We start from the raw sequence: 20,577 nt of genomic DNA on the forward strand, positions 1-20,577 counted from the left end.
CCATTGTAGTTGTATATAAGAATTATATAAGCGTTCATAAGAGGAATGTGCATGTATGAGTGTGTATGTGTGCAAGTTGATCATTCGTATTCCCTGGTAACTACTGTTTTGTTCTTATTTTCTTCTTTGGTATTGCAGTGTGGTTAAGCTTTGCAACAAACTTTGCTGAACTTCGCTATCTTCGTCATTCCACCGCATTCTCTCATTCTTTCTTTTATGTTCCAATAGCATAAAGACTATCTTGTTAGTTCAAACGAAGGTATTAGGTTTCGTTGCAAGTGCATTTACGTTCAGCTTTTAAGGTTTGAAAAACTTCTTCTTCTGGTTGAAGTGTAATCGCTAAACGTTTTCAGCTGAGTCCAACCAAGAGTGGCAATGGCCTCCACTTCTTTCGTGTGAGAAAAAAATTTATTCGCTTTAAAATATCCAGCACTTTGTAGGAACTGAAAGTCTTCAGCATTGTGTGTCGTTAATAACTCTCATCTTCCTCTCCTCTCCATCTCTTACTCATAATCTTTCAGCTAAACCTTGCTTGGAAATGTTGGTGAAAAAATTCTTTCAGACCTCTGTATATAACAGTCTACAATTCCGTCGTTCCGAACTTTTTCATGATTTATTATGAATCAGTGTTTCACTTGTAGTAAAGAAAGACTCGAAAATTTTAACTTATACCGAAGAAAAATATAAAAATTTCTCATTGAAGTGGGCATTCAGTTACTCTGCGGGATTTTTATAAGCAAATGTCGATCAAATAGCTTTTGAATATGGGTATGTTCAGTTTGCTATGAAGTTTCTAACATGCAGAATACTCGTAAAACGTCTGAGACCATAAAAATTCGATTTAGTCAAGCCTGTCTGTTCAGTTAATATGCCTTAAAACTCCATGTATCTTTACATTGCTACTCGATATCATCTCTGGGAATTTAGCGATGACTTTAAGTACTTTGAGTTTGCCAGTATTTTATATTTGTAAAGTTGTATGCTACTTTGATGTTCTATGAAAGAGCTCGACATAAAATACACCATTTGCTCAAAAACATAGAAACGACCTACGGTTCTATAGTTCTAGATAATAACACTCTCTTTACAAATCAAAGGAGCAGTTTGGATCAAGCATTTCAGCCACTTAACGACATAAGACACTATTCTAACCTTTCGATGTTCTTATGTAGTTTCTTTTTGTTGTAAAATGAGTCGAAGTCACTTATTCTTAAAACTAAGAGCTGCTGGGAGTCTATAAAAAGTTGCCTAATTCACTCCATCATCGTTTTATTCAAAATTTCTTCGCAAGCAATTCAGAACTTTACCGATTTAACATACCGATCTTATATATCGATGTTCTTTTGCACTTTCTTTTTGTCTGTTGACAACTCGAACCGTGATTTCAGTAATTATTAAAAGCAAAAGCTATTAAGAGTCGGGTTAATTACAATTTATTTTAAAAACTTCACAAAATCAGTCACGTAGACTTCTATTCGAAAACTTTAATGAACCATTTTAAGCAATTCTTCAATTAAATTTTTCTAGCTTTAAACTCTAAAGATTACCCTCCCTGATAATTGATAATTAATTTTCATTTATTCTTTAAACCCACATATATGTATGTATGTACTTACATATGTGTATATATCATAACGTTCATGCCACATTTCGAAATCCACCCTCAGTTCGTATTTTTGTCATTGCCTGCTTACTTTTGGAATGTTGCACGTAAAGACTCGTGATGAAAAAATTGTGTTGCCCCAAATAATAGTTATTACATGCATACATATATATTACATACACACATATACATCTATACAAATATAAATATTTCAATGAAGAGCCATAAATTTCAACAATTACGATTAATTAATTCTAAGCAAGGGCTATGCAGCTGACGTTTCTGTTTGTTTCGATAAACTTTTGATTAAAAAATTTTCAGAAATTTTATGGAAAAATAAATAAAACGAAGCTGAGCACAGTGAACAGTTAAAGTTTGATGCTTACACAGTGAAGTGAGCGCAAGCAAATTGAGAAAAGAATGCCGTTGAAACAACTCTAGTTGGTAGCTATATACAGTCGTGTGCAAAAATATAGGCATACAGTGATGTATTCATAGAGTTTGACATATTCATCTCATTTATTTTTTGGATGGAAAGAGTTTTTTCCATGGCAATAAAATCGTTTTTTAACGTGAGGAAATACGAGTTCTCAGCTTAAACTGGCAGCTAGTTGTTCAAAGATTTGATAGAGAAGACATTATTTTTGAGTTCGATTTGAGAACATTATATTTCTCAAAGGTTGGTTTAATATACATACATATATATTATAAGTATGATTGAGTCTCCCCTATATTATTTTTAGAATCTGGAGAAAATATTAGGTTTGATTCCTTTTGTAGAACAATTGTTTATATTTTATGGGTTTTTTCTCAAAGGTTTAATTAATATTTGATGCCAAATTACTTGAATCAAGTCTGTATATGGAGATATTGTTAATATTTCATCCGTGTTCTAATATATATTTTTTCGATTTTGACACGAAACCGGTATTCTGGAAGGAAATCTAATTATTCAGAGTTTGGAGAGAGCTGAATTAAAGGTATAATATTTGGTGGCCAATTTGAGAACTTAATATTTCACAGAGACTGATTTAATTGTTTTCTAAATTACTTGAGTTAAGTCTGTATACTTTTCAAGATCTGGAGATAATAGTATTGATTCCTGCTCTCGAACACTTGCTTATGTTTTAAGGATTTTTCTTTTACAGTTTCTAAACATTCCAACGTATGTGTTCTAGAATATGTTTTAGATTGCGATTTGATAACGGCTCTTTGTTAGACTGTATTCGGACAGAAAAATGTATTTGGTGGCAATTTTTTAAAAACTGAGCAGGTCATTATACCAATATACCAGTTATATACCGGTTATATACAAATTATATACCAGTTTTACCAATTACCTCCACCATTTTTTACACGAATGCATGTATTTTTGTATTTATATAGTATGTTAGCATATACCAATGAATTTTCAAAAATATTTTATTTTTACTAATTTTTAAGCTGCTTTTTAAACTATAAGAAAAATGTTGTGTTAGGGCTTTTTTAATATATATCTTCTTATTTTTGTTTTTTTTTTTATTAATAACATCAATTTTTTTTAGTTTATTTTACATCTCTTTCATCATCTTTTTACATCCAAACATATATGTATATATATACTTCTAAATGGGAATTTATATTCGATTTTTCAACTACTTTTGGCAGCTATGGCAAAAGTTCCAATACATACAATTGTATCTACATAGACAAGTACATGTTATTATACTCGTATAATATTGTCACTATGGGATTAGGAAAAGTTTAAATATTTTCCAGTAACACCTGTATGCGACAGTTTTCAACAAAAGTTTTGTCCTTAAATTGGCGATGGCACAGACAATGACATTGTAAACTCATATATACATACTTGAATGTGTATTTGTATTTATATACACTTTTATATGTATTTTAGTTTAAATTTTAATAGAAGCTTTGAAGTGTGAAAGTTTGCAATTTGCGGTTATATTTGCTCGATTTGAGTACTTTTTATTGATTTGAATTGAATTGTGTAGTCTATCGAAGCAGCCAAATGTTATTAAATGAAGTTTTATATAAACTTTGTGCTTTAAAACCTCGATATGCTTTTTCGAATTTTGAATAACAATTATCTACTGTTAAGGGCAAGGAAAAAATATTGCGGATTGCTGAACAAACATTATTATATGCTTACTTTTCTACCATTCTTTTTTTAGCTTTTCGATGCTTTTATTAGACCTTTGTATTTTTAGAAAGCGCCAACAAAATCAAAGTATTTTGATCTGTTCTTTACTGCAGATTGCGTCTAGTAATATTACCAATTTTACAGCATGAACACCAATAGGACAGAGATCACGAGATCTCTTTCGATCGATCTTGGGACAAAAAGCTTTTACAACAGCGTATGCACCGATGGTGGCCCAGCGTTGTCCAAACTCCCGCGTTACCCAGCTATATAGTAATAGAATACAAAAAGATATAGGGACACCGGCTCGCGTCCATTCTATTGATAGCGGTTCTAGGGTTCCTTTCTTCAGTCTTATCACAAAGAGACTCGATGCGATAACAAGGTTAGGTACTTCTTGACCCATTCTATATGACTAGATGGTCACTTCTCCGAAGAAGGCTGTTCTCGGGAACAATAAATCAACTGATACCTTAATGGCTGCAACCTTAGCTTGGAAAATACTTTAGTCGTTAGGAATTCTGAAGCTGTAGTTGCTGGAGAGCTCCAAACCATAAAAGACCTCCGTAAAAAGCTCACTGTCCTCTCCTCCAACGGTTTTTTACCACCCACAACTCCCTCGCCGGTATATGGGCAAAGAAGGAGTTGCCATAGCTCGGTTTGGTGACTCCATGATCGAATTGATACGATATGAAGTCGAAGCGTGTGAGTATTTACGAGTGTTCAGGCATACGATCTTTTAAGAACCTAAAGTCTCTAAGTCTAATAGCAACTTACGCAGCTATACACTTTCCGGCGATGCATAAGGGCACTAAAAGCAAGATGACGTTAAGCGCCACCTGTTGAAGGCTCTTGAGTTTCTTTGCAAGTGTGGTATTTTCTAGAGCCCTCCACCACATAAAGACCCCATAGAACATAATGGGCTTCACTATGGTGTCGTAAAGTCAGAGGACCGTTTTCGGCAAGATACTCCATCTTTTTGCCCTTGGTTCCTCTACAGCAGTATAAGGCAATCGATGTCCCTCCGTCTGCCTAATTTGTTACGACGCTGCGATACCCTTGTGTTAACTTCTACCCGGTACTCAGGAACTTACTTTTGAACATAAGTGCCACATTGTCTGCACAGTGCTGCCATGATTCTCAAGTTTTTTAAGCAGGTCGTTAACGACCAGGATCCATAGAAGAGGAGAGAAAACTTCAATTCCGTTTCAATCACTCTGTCGCACAGAAGAATCAAAATGAGGCGTTTGAGGTTTGATTCAAGTCAAAATCGTGCTCCTCTCTATGTTTCAGTCCATCAGTCTCTCCAGAGTTTTTATTACGAAAGAGGAGAGGCTGACGATTCCGAAATCCATGGCCATATCGTAGGAGCCCAGGGTTTAAAACAAAAAGAAATAAGAGAAAGTTGCCAATCGTCCGAAAAATTTGAGCCACACAAAATGGTAAGACTCAAACACTAGTATGGGGTTATAAAATAGAAGTGATTAAAAAATTTACAGTTGAACTTGAAGTTTTTGGGGAGTTGCCACTTGTTTAAAATTTTTAATTATTTAAAATTATGAATAATACTTAATTATTACGACCTGAAAATCACCTAAAAGAGTTTTAGATAAAGAAAGTGTTACCACCTTTTTCAAAAATTTAATATTTTCAATATTTACGGAGCACCTATTGTAAATTTTACACATGCTTCTTTGTTTCTTCCTAAAAATATGTCTAGTAGTTGGTAGTATGGTATATTAGTTTAACTTCATCAACTTTCTATACTTAAATACAAATGAGTTCGATAGCAATTGAATTCTGGTAGTCATCCTGCAGCAGCTGCAGATACTTATTTATTCAAGAGTTTCTGGATTGATAGCGCAGAATTGCAGTTAAGGAGAAAGTGCGATGATCTAATTTTTTCGAAGAAAATGGGTTTAAGTTTCATTTTATGAAAACTAGTTGAAAGGTTGAGTTTGCAAGTGGTTTCAGGGTTTGACTGGAACTTAAGCTGTAACTCGTTACAGACCAGTCAGTAAAATATTAGTTTGATAGATATTTGGTTTCTCAAGTAGGCGACAGAAGGAGTCTAGTGTCTTCTGCATGTATGCACCACAGCTAGTCGTTCCCACAACAGTCGTCACCATTCACTGAAACTAGTTCAGGAATGTTTTCTACCGCTAAAACAACAACATTACCACATTCGCTAGACAATTGGTTCTTGGCAAGCAATTCTAAAACTTCTAGACATGTTTTTGAGATGAAAAAATTTTGCGTAAAATATTATCAGTGTATTTAGAGGGGGCGTGGAAGTTACATGGCTACCTTTTCGTCGAACAACTTCATCCCATGAACTATATTTCTTTTACTACAAACAAAACTTTAAGCAGAATGGTATTTCATTTTCAGTTCCATCTTCCCTCACTATTTTCTCCCTATTCACTCATTATCCTATATAAAAACTCATTCAACGGCTGCCACAGTGACCATGGGGTCATTTATCACCAGATAAGAATGTTTCCCCAGCAGCAGCTGCTCCGAACATTTTCACCGCATAAAATAAGCAATTTTTCAGTGCGCTGAAGAAAGATGCAGAATAACAGAAAACTTATTTCAAAATATTATGAAATTTTTTCGCTTTAAACGCCAGACTGTGGGAGGTGTAGTGTAATTAAGCGGCTTTGTTTAATACACACAAAAACTGATTGCGAAACAGCTGCTGAGTGAATATTACGAATAAGGAAAAGATCGAAAAAATCTTAACAGAAAAACAAAACCAAAATCGGCCAGTAGATAAAACCAGCTTCGACTTTTGATTGAGACGACAATAAACCAGTTTAAACAGGAAAAAAAAGGAGGAGCAAAGCGCTGAAAGATTCTAAAAAGAATTGCGAATTCGAAATTCAAGTGAGCTAGTCAAAATAGTTAAAGACACTTTAAAGCGAAAAGCCGCAAACAGAGCGTAGCAGAAGGCGGTAAACAAAATGAATTCGCGAATGTGCAAAATTTTATGGGTTCACGGGCATTCGCAGACCAACAACATAAAAAAATGCAAAATAAAACAAACAACAACATCGACCATCCCATAGTTTCACAAGGAAACTAAGTGACTCAAGCAAATTATAATTGGGCTTAACTCCGACTGAATAAAAAAGCTTCGATAAACGACTGCGATAAATACCTAGCTGTAGATGTGCGATTTTTAGCGAAGATAATACATACTATCTATATAAATAATTACATATGTATAACTCTATATAAGTATGAAAATCATGTACACATGTAAGTTCTTGCAAAATTTTGCGGCAAACTCAGCGGCCGGTCACTCCTTTGCCCACGTCTTCGGGTGAGTTATGCGTATGAAGTCACTTATTAGCAAAGTGTTTATGCTTTGACGCGGTTAATACGCCGCGAAAGGTGATTAAGGAAATGCTTGACCTGAAGCAGGTGCTTGCCCCCTGTCGGGTTGGTTTTTGTTTTCTTATTTGCGAAAATACGAAATCATTAACTCTTGGTCAGTGTATTAGATACAACGACTGTCGGCACTTTTACTAGAAATTAATCAGTATTTTGGTGTGAATGAGTCGCTGTGAACGTGGTAATCACTTTTGCCGTAGATAATTTTATAATAATCTAACTCTGTTGGTTTTTATACTCTCGCAACAAAGTTGCTAAAGAGAGTATTATAGTTTTGTTCAGATATAGGGTTATATATACCAAAGTGATCAGGGTGATGAGTAGAGTTGAAATCCGGATGTCTGTCTGTCCGTCCGTCTGTCCGTCTGTAACTTGAGTAAAAATTGAGATATCATGATGAAACTTGGTATACATATTTCTTGGCTCCATAAGAAGGTTAAGTTCGAAGATGGGCAAAATCGGCCCACTGCCACGCCTACAAAATGGCGGAAACCGAAAACTTATAAAGTGTCATAACTAAGCCATAAATAAAGATATTAAAATGAAATTTGGCACAAACGATCGCAGTATGGAGGGGCATATTTGGACGTAATTTTTTTGGAAAAGTGGCCGTGGCCCCGGCCCCGACTAATTTTTTTGTACATATCTCGAAAACTACTATAGCTATGTCAACCAAACTGTATAGAGTCGTTTCTTTTAGGCATTTCCATATACAGTTCAAAAATGGAAGAAGTCGGACAATAACCACGCCCACCTCCCAATCAAAGGTTATGTTAAAAATCACTAAAAGTGCGTTAACCGACTAACATAAAACGTCAGAAACACTAAATTTTACGGAAGAAATGTCAGAAAGAAGTTGCATCCAGGCTTTTTCCAAAAATTGAAAATGGGCGTGGCGTCGCCCACTTATGGACCAAAAACCATATCTCAGGAAGTACTCTACCGATTTCAATGAAATTCGGTATATAATATTTTCTTAACACCCTGATGACATGTACCAAATATGGGTGAAATCGGTTCACAACCACGCCTGAAATCTCGATTATCACTTTATTTATGCGAGAATATAATATGTTCGGTGATACCCGAACTTAGCCCTTCCTTACTTGTTTTGGATAAGTTTGCATTCCATCTATAAATAATAATAATAATTTTTGTTCTGTAGATCTTATGTTTGGCCTTTTCTCTGCTCCCATACTCTAGAGGAGCCAGCGGAGATTAGGCGCAATGAACATTTTCACGAAACGGTCGAAATTGAGAAGCTTGTAGAGGTTTTCTGCAAATGTAAATGTAGCTCTCGCTCAAGCTTCTATTAAGGTGGCCGTAGATGTAATGTTTCGAAGTGTAGTCTATTTCTGTGAAGTGTGGATTCACAGCGGAAATACCAGCTTTGAGCTCGCCCTAGTGCGCTCTATGTTAATTTAACTATCTCTGTTTTCGTTGTTGCTGTAGCGGCATAAAACAATCCTAAAGCAATTTGGAGGAATGGTGCCGAGTTAGCAGTCCTTGGCTGGATAAAAATCCGAATCCGCTCGGGGTACTTAAACCCGACTGTTATGGGAACGGCATTTTTAACTGCCTCTGTTTTTACTATCGGTAGCATCCAACCGTATTATTGTCAGACTCATCTCGTTACTTAAGAGTCTATAAGCTCGCTAGAGATTGCAACTCTGTTCCGATTACATCGGATTGAGAACGAGTTGTGTCAACATTGTCATCTTTACGTTGTACCTCTGGACTTCGCGTGAGCTTAGCAGGTGGTGATTAACAACCAACTCCTATGTAACTGAGTGGTTTTCCTGGCTTAATGCGGAACGCAGAAGATCCATTAAAACTTTTTGCTCTCAGCTTATCAGTTCATCTGGCCGCAATCGTGGAATTCTTACTGGTCATTGATCAATAGGAGTGCATGCGGCAAGGCTAAAATTTTTGGCAAACGCAAGTGTGGTTAAAACATCTCGACAGTCATAAGTTCAGACAACCTGGCGAAATAGCCGGAATTGATATCATGCGCTTTAAGAAATGTGAGGCAGGCTCAAAGCGCTTTGCTGATTTTTCAGAGTCTTTTCGATCAATAATAAGAATTATTTAGGTTTCACAAATGAACCAGCGTTCTCAGCTGTCTAAGTGGAACACATTTTTTATCGAATTTTTAACCTAACTTACTCTAGGTTCGCGACTCGGAAATCTTTCGAGTATTCTAAAGAGATATGTCTGAGTGTTTGCATTTGCCAAGAGGAGATGATTAACACGTAAGATCGCGATAGCGTAAGTATAACCTCTTGTCTTTAATCACATTTTTTTGCACAATGTAAGATCGTCTGATACGTGATGTTTTATTGTTATCTGATTGATTTTTTGATTGGATTTACGACGATATCTTAACATTGGAAACTTATGTCCAATTATCGACCGAACGACGTTTCCTGTGTTCATTAATTTCGATTCACTTTAAAATTTATTTGGACTTAGATCACACATTCCTAAATGAAATCAAAGGAAGGCTGCAAGAGTACAAGATCTTTGATGTATTTGTACCGTTCTCGTCTTTTGCCAATAAAATAAAGTCTTCTGGAATTTTAAGTTTAAGAAAATGAGTATTGCTTTGAATAAGTCATTCCTTCATTCACAAGTCATTCCTTCATTCACAAGTCAAGCTCAAACATTTATGCCAAGTTTTATGAAATTTACTCTCGAGTTTTTTTAATCTCTTTTATAGTTTTTCTACTAAGAGTTCATATAATTTTCTACGAATTTGCATACTTATGAAAGAAAGCTTTTGCGTCAGGCAACAGAGTCTCAGTCGCCAAAAAAACAAAAAAAAAAAAAAAACGAAACCAAAGTAATTAATTTGCATATTTCATGCGAATCAGAGTTAGACGACCAATGCTACGCTAATGAGTGGCTAAACGTGCCGCTTTTGGTGTGGCCTTACGAAAGTGTTTAGGTGTCAAGTTAGCCAGTCGATGACTCACAAGAGATGACTAGTGTCGGCTAGATAGTCATGCGAAGCTAGACAGTTACGCCCTGGTTGGTATATGTGCATAAATACTTCCGAAACAAAATATTCACGGAAATCGCTTAAGTCGAGTTAGACTAATGAGAAAAATTTGAGTTATTCTGACTAAATTTTTAAGATTCGAGGTTTTGTTCAACCTTCAGAAATATCTAAGAATCGCATGATTTAAATTATGTTAAAATAAAGTTCAGGTATATGCTTGGGTTTTTCGGTAGAAATCAAAGCAACTGCTTATGCTTAATTCGTCTTAAGCTGTTTTAACAAATTGCCACAGTCATTACTTCATTTCAAAAATGTTTATGTCTGCACTGACTTAATATTTTTATATTTTTTATACTATTATATGGCAAAATAAATAATTAATTGTCTTTCTCTTTCAATTACAGATTTACCACACGCGCTTATAGCTATTTTATATTTGCCACTGGAAACCATTTTGAAAGCGCACAAAATTCTATTCATGAATTAATTAATGAGCGTAAATGCAATTTAATTTAAATCAATTTGCCGCGTAGTGATTTAGTGTTTCAAAAAAAAAAATAATAAATAATAATAGTAAATAAATTGTTAGTGAGCGAAACCGGCTGAAATTGTATCCTCCGTGTGGGCGCCTGTGCGAAGCAAGTGAAAAAGTTTAAAAATTTAAATTCAACGCGTATTGCTAAATTATTCAATTAATTTGTTTGCTTTCCGTGTTTATATTCGTTCGTTTGGTGCGTTTTTGTATGAGTTCGCGAAATTCGAGTAGTGGTAACGGCTTTTTATGGCACATCGGGCACTCATTGCACAAGCGTAGCGAGAAGAAAATGAAAACAATTTCATGATACTATAAGTGGTCTGAATCAGTGATACTAAACTATTTGAGAATGCCGTCGACACCGTACGATTTGGTGCAGGACGATCAGGATTTGCGTGTGCCGTTGCATGCCGAGCAGGCCTTTTTCCATGGCATCACATTTCAAGCTAAGGTGAGTGGAAAAAAATTCATAATTTTTGGTTTGTTTTTCATGTATACTATATACATATGTAGCTTATTTCTAATCAACCGTGATCCTGTATTCCACGATATTAGTACAGAAAAAATATATTTATTCACCATAACCTAAATCTAAAAACGAAAACTGAGTTTTGAACGAAAATGAAGTTATTTTAGTCCTGTTTTACCAATTAGTAGCCAAAAATTTGGATTTTCATAGATATATTTTTACATAACCTCACACTTTTATGGATCCCCAGCAGATAGATCTCCAACCGCAAAAGAACCCCCAAATTATTTAAGAAAATGTTGTTGGACAGCTCCATTTTTAGAAATGGTCTCATCTGTAATTATTGAGTTCGGATGATGTCCAAATATAGACCGGTTAGCTTAGGTTAGGTTAATAAAGGAAGCCAATAAGTCACGCATAGACCAGTTTTGGTTCTTTACGATACCAGATGAAGTTCAGTTGCTAGGTCCAATATGAGTTATTATGCTTTAGGATGCCTACGCTTCACGCGAATCTCAACCGCTGCCTCATTATCGATACTTCCTCCATTGTATTGTAACGTGGCGACCCCAAATACATAGTATTCTTGCTGATGAAAGATAAGATGAGACTTAAGTTTTTTCATCTCCTAAATTTGTAGTCAATATTGATTTGGGTTTGAGTCTTTTGAAATTTCTATTCTTCAGCTTCATAAAATTATGCAGATACCTCAATTTTATTATACCAGTTTAATTTATTTTAATAAGTTGTATGTTCGATTCAATACTTCTCAAGGTTCTGTTTTGGAATTGAAGAGAGCTATTTACGTTTCATTATTTGTGAGTTATTGGAAGCACAGATAAATTATCGGCGTAACAAGCCATGCCAGACTATCTGTTTGTAGATACTGGAACTTATTTCTTAATATTCGAGTTAAGAATTTTTCATTTCCACCCAAGAAGCTCCTGAGTTGTCGGAATCGTCGATATCGAACCACTTCAGGATATACCTGTTCAAAAAACTGTTTTATTTGACAATTTTTTTAAATAACGGCTTGGATCGTTGCACCATATAGGTGTCATTTAAACTGACCGATCAAAATTACGAGAGTTTACAAAAGTTTAAGATACCTTATGGAAGTGGTATACCCTCTTTTAATTCTGTCTGTACTAGCTTATACCAGTTTACGATATTTATACCAGTTGATTATTTGATTCGCTTCTAAGTTGTAGATAGTTTTAAGTAGCTTATTGAAGTGGTATAATTTCCTTTAGTTTTATCTGTCCTAGTTCATACCGGTTTACGATATTTATACCAGTTGATTATTCTATCCGTTGCTGAGTTGTAGAGAGTAGATACCTTATGAAAGTGGTAATAAAGATTAGTAGAATACGGTACTAGTTTATACTAGTTTATGATATTTATACCAGTTGCTTATTCGATTCGTTGCTGTACAGTGTTTGGTCTATTTCATGTTTCCATCTTCTTCTTAGTATTCATGCTAGAAGAGTAGAGTTCTCGTGCCTCAAAATGCATATCATAAGCTTAATGAAAGGTTATGTATTTTTTATAAGGACAATTTTCTTTACTAAAAACTTATTATATTTCTAATATTTGAACCATATGCTCAGAAATATATTTTTTAAAATTAATTTAAAATCAAATTTTGAGTGAATGTGGCAACACTTATATTTGCGAAAACTCATATTCACCAGGTTTAAATTTTAAGAATTATTTTTGCTGTTATTTACCGCTGGTGTTACGGGAAGCCATGAGGAAGTATGTTGGTAGTAGCGCCAATTACTTCATGTAACACTTCCCTGTCACATACAACTAAATAAACCAAAATACTTCTGGCGTACTCAATCATTGTTTATGTGCTTTTAAATTATATAATTCGTAATACTACCAAATTGCAACTGTCACTCGACTAAGTGTTGACCGAGAAGTAGTTCACCGTGTTGCCTAATAAATAAATTGAAATTTTAATTGCTGGCAATTAAAAATTCATCTAAACTAATAAATGGGTTATATGCATTTGTGTATATGTATATATGTGTGTGTATGTATATATGTATGTGTTACTACCAACATTTATGACCATTCTAAATGCAAAGTTATTGTGCAATTAATTTGCTTTAGTCACATGCAGATGCCAATGAATAAGAATAGATGAATTTCCAATGATACTCTAAGCCAAGTTCGTACAAGAGTGCATAAGAACATACATGTGTATGCTATATAAGTATATGCTATATGTATATATGCATATACATATATTTGTGCCTTGAAGCATTCGGTTTGGGTGCATATATTCTCCTGTTTGTTTTCTAATTACGAATTCTTACGAAAACCGTAGAAGAATTGTTAGTAAAATGCTTATTGTTTTTGTTGTTTTTCACTTTGCTTGGGCTTACTTGCATCAATATCGTAGCCTTTATTCAAGGTGTGATGATGCAGCGTTGTGGTATTCAGGTTAGTGTAATTGAATGTTAATTGGAAAATCCACCGAATATTCCATTGTAATTGAATGGTAATAACATTTGAAGAATTTCCATTACAATTTTCAAACGTTTTTGGCTTGAATAAATAATTAATTGCTGTTTTGCATTCATAAATGGTTTTAATTTTACAATCGCATCGAATATTGGGAAATATTCCTCAAAGTGCCGAAGTGAGTTGTGTTGCTGTGTTCTCGTTCTTTTATGTTGCAAACACAAAAACCCGAATTCCGATTGAAAGGAAGTAACGGAAATTTTATATTATTGTATAATGTCGGAGTTTTTTGTTTACAAACGATTAGAGACTTAACAGAAATCGATGTTTGAAAAAAAAAAAAAATAACAATTTAACGAAGAAGTTTGTAAGATTAAATTATCATTAAAACACAATTGAAATCAGGAATTTGACATTTTTAGAATAAATTGTTGATATCTTGTCTTTAAATAGCAATTTTTCGGAGTAAATGTCGAAGTTTTAAGTCGTAGTTTCTAAAATTTAGACATTTCGAACGCAAAGGCTTCACCTACCACCTAATGAGTCATATTAACCCACTAAAGCATTGAAAGCCGGATATCGAAGCTCAGCGTTACAATGTCTAAGTCTTGGTACACTTAGTAAAGAAAAAAATCTGATATTTCTACAATAAAATGTTGGTAATAATTTTTTTTTAAGTTTCGATTGGAATAGAGGATCGCATGTGCTTCCTTCATCAGATATAGTCAGATAGAGCATGCAATTTGATTTGAGGAAAACATTTGATAATACTAGAATAAAATTTGGTTATCCTTTCTTAATAGTTATAGTAATTTCATCAACAAAAAACGAAGATTTTAGGTTCAAGCTAAGCAATAAGTGTTTACGACCCTCATTGTTCTTTTTCTCTAAAGTATTGCTTGCAGACCTGATTCGCGAAGTTCGGCATTAAGATTTCAACGCTTTGGATCGCTTACTCAAAATTTTTGTAACCGAAAACGACGAATTTTAGATTACTTGCTTATTAATATTAATACATCTAGAATTCTGAGTTCTGCAAAAACCCATATTTTTTATATTCTGCACCGAATATTCACTTCTATGCCTTGTGTTCTTTTGCAATGTAAAGCAAGTTAACCGTTGGGGTTTTACAGGGTCCGGCACTTGACTAATTAAAAAAGTTATAAATTCGGTTTGGGAAATTATTTTTATTTATTTTAAAGTACAAAATGTGTGAAAATAATCACGCATTCAGGACCAAATCACTTTTGCTCGATATGACCACCTTTTGCCTTAACTATGGCCTTGAGACGGTCAAAAAACGAATCGCAAGCTGCCCGAATGTGACTTGCCGGTATTTTGGCTCACTCACGCACAATGAATTTTTTCATCAACTCAAGACTGGTGTATTTTTTACTTCAGACCTTGCTCTACAAAATGGCCCAGAGAGAATAATCCATAGGAATCCAATGCGAATCGCATCTGGTGAATTCCAGAGCCATTGTGTGGTCGTAATGTAGTTCGGAACGTTGTCTTTCAGCCATTCTTGGTTCACTCGCTCTTTGTGAGACGGTCTTGTTGAAACGTCCATGTTTTGCGACCGAAATGTTTGTTTGCCCACCGCTTCAAAGCAGCTTTCCACATGCACTTTCCCAATAATATGTGGCATTTACTTTGACACCAGGCTCGATGAAAATAATTTGTAGCGCGCCCATCTGCGGTGACAGCGGCCCAAACCATTATTTGTGGCTTAACGTCTTTGACACAATGCTTTCCGATTGCCAGGATGTCTTGAAATAAATTATTATAGGCGATGAGTCTTAGATCTATGCTTACTACCCATAAACTGACTATCAATCAACCGAATATCGTGGCAAAGGGGAGTCGAAGTAGAAAAAATACGTCAAAGCATGTCAAAAATCAATGATATGTTGACAGTTTCCTTCGGGTGTGTGGTGAGGCTAAGTACGAACTCCTTTTGACCTGTTAGAAAGGAATACTATTTGAGTATTATAAGTCGCTTGGTCGAAAAAGAGAGGACAAAATTATGGACCGACAATTCTTCGGGTTAATTCTTCGAGAGTTTTTCGCCAAATTTTCAACCAATATCGTTCTGCACCACCGTATTCGCCTGATTTAGTTCCTTGTGACTTCTGGCTATTCCGAAAACTCAAACGTTGTCTTCGAGGAAACCGTGAATAGCTACTATATTGAAGGCTCTTCCGGTAGAACTTTTTTTTTGCTCATAGCAGTATTACAATTTTTTAAGATCGATTTTGCAGATCTCATGAAGATGCTATTTTTATATTTATGTATATATTTATATCTACTATAGAGAAATGTACACTGGTGTTTAAAAATGCGTTTATCTTCTTCATACATAATTTCCACGATGAGCAATATATTTCAACTCATTTAAATCACGAATAGAAATCTTGTGTTTAGTCCGATTATAATAATTTCAAAGCATGCATTCTTCTATAGTCGAAGATCATTGATCTTGTTTTTTGGCTATGATGTTGTGGAATCGAAAGAAGTTATAGAGCACTAAAATTCGATGGCTTGGTTGGTTAACGGTGCTGTCAGTACTCTCTATAAGACCTCACATTACATTATCACGACACGAGCACCACTTTCGATATTTTTAAACCAACTGAGCATGGCTAAAATCCAAAATGACGACGTATGCCTCAGTCTATAGTTTCTAAAAGAGGAACGGATTTGAATAAATTTCCAACGGTAAACTCAAATTAAAATATCAAAAAAAAAAAATAAATAAAAAATTTAATACTCTTGGAACGATATTTATTTTTTTTTAGAAATTTAGATATTTTTCAAATTTCTGGAAAATTTTGTTGTGGTCTCTTCTAGTCAAATCACTAATATTGACAATCGTAGTTCTGGAAACTCTCCAACGTTCTTACCCTCAAAAGCTCACTCTGAGTAGCGAGTAGTTGCTCTCGAAGATATTTCGAAACAGTTTTCTTATTTTTATTCCCACTTCAGGTATGAAAGTACCATTACTAATGTCCAGGTTTTAGGGATCGACTTTCTGATAAGATATTTTAGGTTAGTGTATCCATTTTTTATATGTTTTTCAATGCATAAACAAAACGACGATTAGGTTTTATTACTTTCTTCGAGGTTCGTTTGGCATAAAAATACAAATCTAGTCATGAATATGAGACCGGGAGATTTCGTTTACATTTATAATGAAATATTGATGGTAATAAGTTCTAAATGAAGGATTTTCATTTAAATTTCAATTGTTATATCTAAAATGAATTGCAGTTAACCTCATATGTAAGGAAGATAATTTAATATAGACATATGTACATATGTATGTATATAATACTTTCCAGTTACGAATGGGATCCCGAAATATCGTATAACCTAATATTTCGAAATTTACATTCTCATTTATAGATAAATTACAAACAAATTACGAGTAAATATCCGATTCGTATATGTAATACACACAGCTGACTAAGCAAAGTGAAGTGCGGCTACAAACGACAAAACAACAAAAATATACAATAATGATTTTGCAATTAAATATTTACACGCTATCTGCTAGCAATTGACTCGAACAACAACAAACAAGCACTCGTAACAAATATGTATGTATGTATATATACGTGTATGTGTGCATGCTTGTTTGAGTGTAAATATCATTAAAGTGTCTCAATTTCATTTATTTTGCTCAAATTTGTTTTTGCAATGGAGAACTTAAGCATTTTCAGGAATTCCATTTGCAGTGTAACCTTCTACGTCTTGGAATGTCTAGAGGCTGGAATTTTTTGATTGCTTTTGCTGTGTCAAATGAATCACTGGACTCCGGAGAGGAAACGGCATATGTATGTAGGCACTTAAGACAACAAACATGCCTTTATACATACATCAAATTCAAATTAGAAACCAATACCAAATCACACGCATTGTCGATTAAGCAACAACAACAAGAGCAACGTCAGCAACAACAATCTAGCAATATTCTTAATTGGTCAGTTGAGCAAATGAATTGTGTGTGCACAAAGTTGAGTGCCAATAAACATTCCTCATTCATGCAACAGCAAGGAAGTTATTATGTCGGAATATATATACACATAGATAGTGATATATACATGTGTATGTACATACTTACATGTAATGTAACTACTTGCTGATAGCGAATGGTAATTCAAATATTTTAAACATTTCTTTAATCTCCATATTTACAAACCGGGGTACTGTATAGACACTGCAGGTCACTGTTGACTCTTGTTAAAAAATTTTAAATAAAAATATTGAAAGTTTATACCCATATGTACTCCGCCATGAGGTCAACCGAATAATTTGCAAACTTTTATGGTTATTTTTGCTTAAGCAAATCTCTTATGAAATTTTAATATGTATTCAGCATTCATTTTATTTTTATTCCTCTCCCATTTTATTTGTTTACCAATGAGATTGCAAAAACCATTAAAGATTCATTTCATGATAAACACATATGCATACATACATACGTAAAGATTATATGAGTGTTAGGTCCATTACAATATTTGATTACCATCACGGATAGTATTGTGATATTGTTTGAGTACAGTTTTATTGTCTGGGTCAACGGTGACTCCGAAGCTCATGTGTATAAAAGAATTCAAATCATATTTCGAAGAAAGTTAAATGCCGTCTTCGATTTACTCCCTCCATATTTGCTTGCTTAAAACGGATAGTATTTTGACCATACTTTACGGTGGTATGTGATTTATACCATTTGGTTGTTCGATTCCCCGCTCTCGAAGGTACTTAAAGATGAGAGTAGTTAAAAAATAGAGTAGAAATTACATAAGAAAGTTCGAAAATAAGCAAAACTTGTTAATATCGTGGCACCTCGCCTAACCTGACCGTATCGAAACCGTTTTTGTATTAACTTGAGGATTGCCAGTACAATTTCTTAAATTTACAATTGGTGAAAGATTTTTGGCAGCAAATTTTTTTTTTGGCCTCAACAGCTTTTTAAACTGTCTATTTAGCTCTTTCGCATATTAATACGTTTTTAGGTTAGGCCTTCAAATATACCAGAGGCTTTAAAGGTTATTTAGTTTTAGAAAGCAGTAGCGGTAGACTCTTGAATATTGTACCTGCTAGATTACGCTCTGTCGATAGAAAATTGCCTTGTCTGAATCCTCGTGGGGTATCGAACGACTCGGAGAGGTTCTTCCCGATCCTGATGAAGTTTTTGGTATAGCTGAACATCAGTTGAATCGGTCAGAGGAAGCGGGCTCAACATCTCCTGGTGTTCTGCTTTCACTGCCATTTAGCAGGCTAAAAATTGTTTCTCCATAGTTTTAATATGTTCTACAAAAAAGTTTAGATTATTTTGCTTGTTTCAAAAATTTAGGTGAGGTGGGAATCGATCTTTGTGAGTCCGTAGAAGAAAGAATTGCCTTTTTTAAATAAATATCGGTGTCGTTCTTTAAATCAAAATCGAAATATTTTTTGACAGACTTCCAGTTGAAAGCTGAGGTTTTTCAAATTATGACTTTATTGCTCTGAATGCCAGAAATTAGTGTTAAATGAACTCAAGAAAAATTAGACATTTTTTTGGAATCTTAAAAAAAATCCTAAGTGGAAAATCTCTAAAAATATTGAAACACCTTGCACTGATAAACGGAAAATTAGTTTTCTCAAAAGTGAGTTCATAACCTTGTAAAGGGTATACGATTATACGAATACTATTTCCATAAAAAAAAAAAACACTAATCCTTTCATTCGACTAACTGTATTCGTTAGAAATGGAGTACTCTTATCTTTGATTCCTTGGGAGTTCGAAACTTACCTACTACAATTTTTTTTGGGGTGCATGAAAATTCTAACCATGGAATTTATTCTCGAAATAAATAAGTTTCATATAACACTTCAAAGGATCTTAAACTCATAGTGTCTTACATACCAGATATACCATCGAACAGGAGGATAACTTCAACGGAATATATAACAAGATCGCTACTGATTATAAAGCTATTCTAATGTCCGAATTCAAATATTCCGAAAATGTATGAATCATCTTTAATAGATCTCCACGCCGATTATAATAATTATTCTGTCTTCTTTATTGAGTAATGTAGGCAAAATGTCATATAGAAAGCTTGCCATGCGTCAACGATATAAAAAGCAAAATTGTGCAAATACAATAGATTGAAATTGCGATTTCAAATTCAAACGGAAATGGCAACAGGTTCATAAAGTATGCCATAAACCGTATGTAAATAAATATATGTAAATTAGCATTTTTTTGAATACATACTTTTAGTAGATAGTATACATAGTGGGGCATGGTCAGCCCTATGCAGTTAGTTCAACATGATAAAGTTCATATGAGTGTTTGTAGTAACACTTTATTGTTTTATGGTGTTGTTGTCAGCCATTGGTGTAAGCATGCTCTTCTTGAACCCAGCTTTTTTGTAAGCGTTACAAAATGCTGATGATCAGTCGATGCTGATGATCAGTTGAATGATGAGTCACTGCAATCAGGTGCACAAGTCTATTTCTGATGACGGCGGTAAATTTGACGATTCGTTGCTTTATTTTGGAAAATAGTAACGACATTAAGAGGTGATATCATGCTAGATCATAGGAATTCTGATTGATGCGAGGAGAGGAAGGCGCTAAACATATATTACTAATGTTGACTACTATATTGAAAAGTTGTAGACTATTTTGAAGCCTAATTACACCACTTGTGGCAATTATACAAGTTTTAATGAGATGAATAGGAATTGCAAACTTACTCAATTTGAATTAGTAGTAAAACTAAGTTTGAGTTTTAAAAGTGTCGTGATGAGATCTATTTAATGAAATATCAATAACTTAAAAACTCACTAACCCCACGGTAATCAAAAAAAAAAAAAAAAAAAAAAAAAAAAAAAATAAAAAAAATAAAAAAGAATGTACATTAGTTTGATGGGGTTTTTTTTTGGTTCTGGGTCATTTT

General features: G+C 34.2%; 1 protein-coding gene across 1 annotated transcript in view; it reads left to right on the forward strand.

Moving 5' to 3' along the window:
* LOC108968341 (capon-like protein) overlaps nucleotides 1-20,577 on the forward strand; it is a gene marked incomplete in the record, with an annotated part of 280,943 nt that overhangs the window by 19,352 nt on the left and 241,014 nt on the right. Inside the window, 1 exon segment of the mRNA XM_018932321.1 lies at nucleotides 10,551-11,132. Coding sequence (XP_018787866.1) covers nucleotides 11,031-11,132 — 102 coding nt within the window.

Source organism: Bactrocera latifrons, unplaced genomic scaffold (genome assembly GCF_001853355.1).
Source record: "Bactrocera latifrons isolate USDA-ARS-PBARC rearing strain unplaced genomic scaffold, ASM185335v1 scaffold_21, whole genome shotgun sequence".
Taxonomy (NCBI): domain Eukaryota; kingdom Metazoa; phylum Arthropoda; class Insecta; order Diptera; family Tephritidae; genus Bactrocera; species Bactrocera latifrons.